A 6,664-nucleotide genomic window follows, 5' to 3' on the forward strand; every position below is an offset into this window, starting at 1 on the left:
CTCACTCTGCTGAAGATACAGGTATGCCATTGACTTGCAGACTCAAGAACCAAAAGCAGATTCTGAACCCATTGCTCAGTAGGGGTCTCCAACAAACGAACGGCTTTAGGGTTTTCCTGATGAGGACCAGACCTCAGCAACAGGGGTGCCTGCAGTTGCTACCAAGCCCTACTGAACTTGGATATTTCTAATTAATTCCAGAGCTTATAGGATACATTCAACATTCAGACGTTTCAGGACGGAAGGATCACATATATTCCCCAGCCCCTTCCTCCCCCCACAAAGAACTGGCTGAAACAACAAAATAATCTATCTAAGACCCTTAAAAATAGTTTATTGTATTCAGAAAAAATCACAGTTTGAAGAAACCTAAAGCAATAAGTACACAGCAGATGCCCTCATGGAATGTTAAGAACTTTCCACAGCAGAGAAAGAATCCTATGGGGTTTATTCCAGAGGCGTTGCATGGTGACAATAAAATGATGGGAAATAGAGGGGAAACAGATGCAGGAAAGGGCAACAGACAGAGAAGCCCATTGGGCGTGGAGCATGGAGCGGTCAGGGAAGGTGTCACCACTCGGGCGGCTCACAGCCTGGAAAATGCTGCAGACGGCTGTTTCCACGGAGGTCAGCGACGGGAGTGTCACCAGCTTTTATTGTCAGCTATTAAAGCAGAAATTTCTCCAGTGGTCTTCTCTCTGAGAAAGGTCACCACCTGTAACAGCACACACACAGTTACTAAAGAGTTTAAGATGAATATTTTGAGCCCTTTCCCTCAAATTACTTTCTTCTCTCTCTTAGTCCTTTGACTTGGGAAAGTCTTTAATATTTGTCTGAACTTTCCAACATGAAATGCATGCCCTGCGCTCTAAGAGAGCACGGATAAGCAACCACACCTCACCTTTTCTTGGAGCTTCCTATTGCACTTTTCAGACTAAGGAGCAAAGCCAAGCACTGGCCTCTAAGAGATTTCCATTCCATGCAGTGAATCTATCCTAACCCCGAAGGAGCCAGGCTCTGGAAATGCTTCTGACCTGCGGCCTGCCTCAGGAAATACAGGCCGGGAAGCGCCACGGCTTGTTTTCCTACATCACTGGGCTCAGTGTTCTGATGTGAAACAGCGGTCGCGGGCACTGGAAATGATTTGCAAGACGGAAGGGGTGGTCTAGGTGCACATCCATGGAAAGGGCAGGAGACCCTGAAGCTTTGGGATGCCAGATGATGCCATTGTCTGATTGGTTTTAACAAAGAGAAATCGAGAGCCTCATCTGTTCCTGCCCTTAAAGGCATCACAAGTCCTCTCCTCCCCCCACTCTGCTCTCCTCCCGCAGACACCTCCATCTAGTCTCCCTCTGACCACACCCAACCCACCTCGGCGTGCTCACAAAGGGCCGCGGCGCTCTGTGGCGTTGCCTTTGCGCACGCCCTTGACGATGAGGACGGTGCCAGCGACGATGCCCACCAGGCCCACGACCAGGCCCAGGGCACACACCACATTCTCCGTGGTCTCTGGGAGCGGCGTTGGCACGTCAAACTCTGGGGGAAATAAGACAGAGTATGTGGCAATGAGTGAGTAGGGAGTAGTACTTAGGGCCAAATGTGGGGTACTTAGTCAAGAGAATGTTAATAGATTAAAGCAGAGGAAGACAGAGTGATGTATTGAAGGAATTGCAGATTAAAGAGTGGAAGAAGCTGAGTAGTGGGGGAAGGCAGGCAGGTATATGAGTTGTGGTGGATGTTATGAAACAGGAAACTCTGGGTTCCAAAGGTCCACACACAAGCATCACAGGAGGAAACCCGAAAATAAAGTAGACTGAAGGGTGGTCCATACCCCAGTGCTTGATAAGAGGCTCATCCAAGCCCAAGTGCTCCACCTTGCAGTCGTAGAAGTCCTCGGTTGAGGGCAGGAAGGGCAGATAGTGGAACTTGCGGAAAAGGTGGTCTTCCCTGGGCAGGAAGACTGTCTCTGACACTCCTGTGGTGACAGGTTTTCCGTTTTGAAGCCATGTCACCTTGACCACCGGTGGGGAGAACTTGTCGATGAAACAGATGAGGACGTTGGGCTCTCCCAGTTCCACGGGGGCGTTTGTGAGCACAGTCACCTCTGGAGGCACTGGGGGACACAGGACAGAAGTTAGTCTTCGCTGCTTAGGCTCGCGCTCTCCCTCCCACACCGAACTGTGGGACAAACCTATGGAAAGACTCTAAAGCCAAAAACGGTTGAAATTGTGCCCTGAAGAGTCTATGCCACATTCCCAGAGACCTACCTCTGACACCCTCTCCCCTGAACTGGAGCCAGTAGTGAAGTGTAAGATATCCAAGGACCTGACTCCTGGCCCCCCCAGCACGGACTCGGCAAAATGCCCTGTGAGTGACCATGGATGACAGAGACAAGTTTGAGCACATCAGGAAAGGAACAAACCCATAAAGTTCTTGGGCCTGGGGCATGAACGTTTGGGGCTTATTTATGGCAACGTTAAGCCCCTGGCAGGAAAAGTCAGTCACAATAATACGACACAAAGAGCGTAAGCATCTACTGAAAGCCTTGGGTGCCCACGTCCGGGAGTGCAGCAGAGAGAGAGCTACCGTTGGTGTTCGGGGTGTGGTTCGAGCGCTTCATCATGATGTCCAGGTTGGCTTTGTCCACAGCTATGTTGGCCAGCGCACCCTGAGCCTCAAAGCTGGCAAATCGCCCAAATTCTTCAAGCCGCCAGACTGTCTCCCTCTTGTCCATGTCCACATGGAAAATCTCATCGCCATCAAAGTCAAACATAAACTCGCCTGACTGGTCAGGGCCCAGATAGAACTCGGCCTGGATGATCACATGCTCCTCTGGAAAGGCAGGAAACGGGCAGTCAGGAGGGGGACGGAGAACCCACGCACAGCAGGCAGGGGCTGGGGGAGAGATCCGGCCAAGTGGAATCGGGGTGATCGAGAGTAGGGACGGGTGAAAGGCAAGGCCTGGGCGGGGACAGCGTGCTGGGGGTGGGCAGCGGGGGGTGTCAGAGAAGGTAGACTGAAGGGAGACAAGGGAACGCCCAGTCTTGTGAAGCTGTTGTTTGGCTCCGTTACTAGCCGGGAAATGATTTTCCTTTTAGAAATCCAGCAGCAACCCCTAAAAGAGAAATGTCCTCTCACTCTCCTTACCCAGGCATTCAATACTCTCAGGCCAGAATTCCAGAGCACCCCAGAACATTTACTCCAGGAAGAAACATTGAAAGGTTGGGATTTGACCTCTGGAATCAAATAAAATCTTAAATTCTTATTCGGCCACTTACCTAGAGCTCTTGAGCAGATTATTCTACCTACGTATGTATAGTTTTCTTATTACATGGTTCAGTTGTGGTTTTGATTCTGTCATATTCTGTCATGGGTTTGTTTTTAAGATTCAATCAGATAAGGTAAGTAATTTCTAAGTATATCCACATGCCTATAACAAGCAATGTTCACAGTTTAGGGTCAGAAACTGCTTTGTATTTAAGGACCAAATCCATAGAAAATATGGATTTTTGAATTTCCTGGGGCCTGAGGTACCCAGGAAATTAAGACTGACACCTGGCAGTGTTATAGAGTACCTACTTCCCTGGATCCAAACCTGCATTGTGGATACTTCTGTGAGGATAATCATGTTTGGATTGACCTTGGCAACTTGACCTTTTATCTTAATGCTCTTTCTATTGAGACTGTTATAATGGAACACATTCTATTGTGGTTGATACTGAGAATAACCAACAGCACGGGAATAATCGACTAGAACGAGAAAAGCTACAGTTGGAGAGCATGCTGCCTCCATGGTGTGGGGTGGGAGGGAGATTGTGTCCCTCCTCAGTCTTCAAAGATAAGGTGAGAGATCTTAATTTTTGACTGTGTATTGATAAACCTAGGGATTTATTTAGCATTTCAATCTGTGCACACACACACACACATGCGCGTGCACACACACACACACACGCACACACACACACACACACACATTCTAGCTACCCTTTTCCATACCAAGAAGGAGCCTCTATCTTTCTAGGTGAGCATCTCCATACATGGCTCTTTCTGGGCAGTAGAAACCTGTAATTGCCATTATGGGTCTGGGAGCCGGGTTATTATTTTGCTTCTTTCCGGTCTACCTGAGACACCCTCTGTGGGTCACTCTGGGTGAAGAATACTTTTTCACAATACATCTTTACAGCAGCACAGATGTTTGCTCTGGGGATGGCAGAGAATAATGCCAAGTTCCCTATTCCTTATGTATTTTTCTACTCTCTTGAAAATATTACTAAGTAACGGTGAGCAAAGGCCATGTAAGATCTATTGTAGCACAGGGTTGGGGTGGGGGATGGCTAGCACTGTCCCAAGAGGCAGTAAATTAAATGTCACTCGTATCAGCGTGCCTGCACTCCCACCTCCCTTGGATCAATTGCTGCTCTTTGGCAACTTCTTTCTAATCATCTTCAATACAGTGTCTGTGCTCGAAGTATGCTATCAGGATTTACGTGCTAAAAAATAACAACTGTACCATCTATTTATCTTAAGAACAGTGCTAAGAACTTCTCACGTTTTTCATTTAATTCTAACAGAATTATATGAGGTTTTTAATTTTTAATTTTACTAATTTTCCAGAAAGAAAAATTAAAGCCCAGAAATATAACTTGTTAATGCATGTCTGAAAATAATGCCCCCAAGTTTGCCTTATATTTAATATCGAGTCAGTGGCAATAATCAATTTACAGCTCAGTTTTGTTCCTCCAAACTAAATTTGACTTACTTCAGTTTGCAGTGAGGGAAGAACTCCTCCAAACTACAATTTATTACACCTTCAAACTTAGACACACATAATGCCTGTCGCACTTTTCTTTCACTCCAGAGATGTCTTGCAAATGTTTTCAGTTCATTTCTCAAAGGCGTCATAGTCTCTCAGCCCCAGTTTGGATTCTCCCAGCACCTACCTTTGATAGCCCATGATTCCTGAGGGTTCATCAGGACAGCCATGATGAGAAATCCTAGCACAAGGACTCCACTCACGGCCATTTTCTTTTTGGGTGCTTTGATGGGGATCGGTAGAGCTCAGGAGTGAGGCAGAACAAATAAGAATAAAAGAAAAGAGAATGTGGGGTGAGATAGAGTCTGACATGATTAAAATTCAAATCAGTCAAGCTTCAGCCAATCAGAAAAATGTTTTGAGATGACACATCTGTTGCTAGGGGCAGGGCTCTTCTAAACTATCCAGGACAGGAGATACTCTCTCATTTCATTAGAGTAAAAAGTAAAGTTCTTAATCAAACAATTAGAACAACAACAACAAAAAAAAATCAAGCTTTTGAGAAAGCTGGTCAATCACTCACAGACTCTTCCATTCCAATCCAAGTTCTAGAAAGGGATATTCCTAAAGTACATCAGTGAGGCTAGAATCAGCGGGAACGCCCTAAAGTGAGAGCTAAATACTGAGCATGCCTCCGTGCTGCGACAGCTGGGGAGTTTATTGAAGGGACGACAGATCATCCAAACAGAAAGCAGACTGTCAGGCCCCATGGGGAAAAGCTCCTTATCACTTCATGCTTCTCCAGTGTGCTAGACCCCAGATGACCAACTCGGCCCGAGAGCTTAGGGTGGCTGGCATTGTGCTGTGCTTAGAGAACGCGGGAAGAGGCACTGAGTTCCGTACTCCTAAAGCTGGAGAAGGATGCGAAGCTAAACCGTGCAACACGGGGAGTGGCTAGTGGAAACAGTGGGCTGTAAAGGCGGTACGTTCTCCTAATCCCTGCCATCTTAAATGTGACCAGAGATTGGAGTTGACACCGAAGACTCGGGTCAATGAGTGTGGCCGAGTAAATTGGGCAGAGCTTGTTTCAGCAGGAACATTAAGGACAATAATCCACAGGAGGGCTTTGCTATTCCTTCCCTCCTGTCACAGGATTAGGAAAGTTTTCTCTTGTCATGTGATTATGAAAGTTCTGATCCAAAGAATGTGTTTTGATTTTCACCATAGAGAATACAGAAAGTTAAGAGACTCTCATTCTCATGTTTCTGAAAGTACAGTGCAATAGAAAGGAAAATGTTAAGCCACACATAGAAAGGACTGGAATCCAAATACTTCCAGCGAGGAGTGGCTTGGCAGTGAGGGATGTATGGACTCACATCAGATGGTGAGTCTGTTGTTCAGTGTCAGCCATCACGCGCCTACTGGGGGTCTGCCACACTGCGGGGCTGAGGTCTTACCCTGCGGTGCAGCTGCCCTCGCAGACTCGGAGGCGCTCACCCTACACGTGTGATTATTGATTACCTGATCACATCTAAGGGCTCTCAACGTCCCTGACAACAACTCCTAGATCACTAAGAGGAGGCCCACAGCACAATTCTGTCCTAAAATTTTTCAGGAATACACTTTCTGGAGGCCGGAGAATGGGTCAGATGAGAGTTCTACAGTATCGGTCCGTGCTGAGAGTCTGATCCTGTGATTTAGGCTTGTCATCTCTTTCAGAGGCAAAACCGTGTGTAACTTTTCCGTGTCTACCCTTTGCTGGCCACCATAATGCCTTGTTCTTAAAAAGTGCTTAATAAATAAATGGGAAACTCAAAGACAATTTACATGTCATAATAGCACCTTCAACCCAAGGTGTTGCTCAGTAACTTATGATCTTGTTTAGTCCTAAAACACTGATTGGCTCTCCTG

The 6,664-nt window shown here is 46.8% G+C and overlaps 1 protein-coding gene across 1 annotated transcript; it reads right to left on the reverse strand.

Annotated features, from left to right (window-relative positions):
• Window positions 1-305: 305 nt before the first annotated feature.
• On the reverse strand, window positions 306-5,116 carry LOC105876793 (mamu class II histocompatibility antigen, DR alpha chain). The gene is made up of 5 exons (XM_012774649.2): window positions 4,941-5,116; window positions 2,587-2,832; window positions 1,832-2,113; window positions 1,372-1,536; window positions 306-715 (listed from the first exon to the last, which is right to left on the reverse strand). The coding sequence occupies exons 1-4, from the start codon at window positions 5,020-5,022 to the stop codon at window positions 1,382-1,384; spliced, it is 765 nt and encodes a 254-aa protein (XP_012630103.2). The 5' UTR covers window positions 5,023-5,116; the 3' UTR covers window positions 306-715; window positions 1,372-1,381.
• Between the last annotated feature and the right edge of the window lie 1,548 nt (window positions 5,117-6,664).

Source organism: Microcebus murinus, chromosome 5 (assembly GCF_040939455.1).
Source record: "Microcebus murinus isolate Inina chromosome 5, M.murinus_Inina_mat1.0, whole genome shotgun sequence".
Taxonomy (NCBI): Eukaryota; Metazoa; Chordata; class Mammalia; order Primates; family Cheirogaleidae; genus Microcebus; species Microcebus murinus.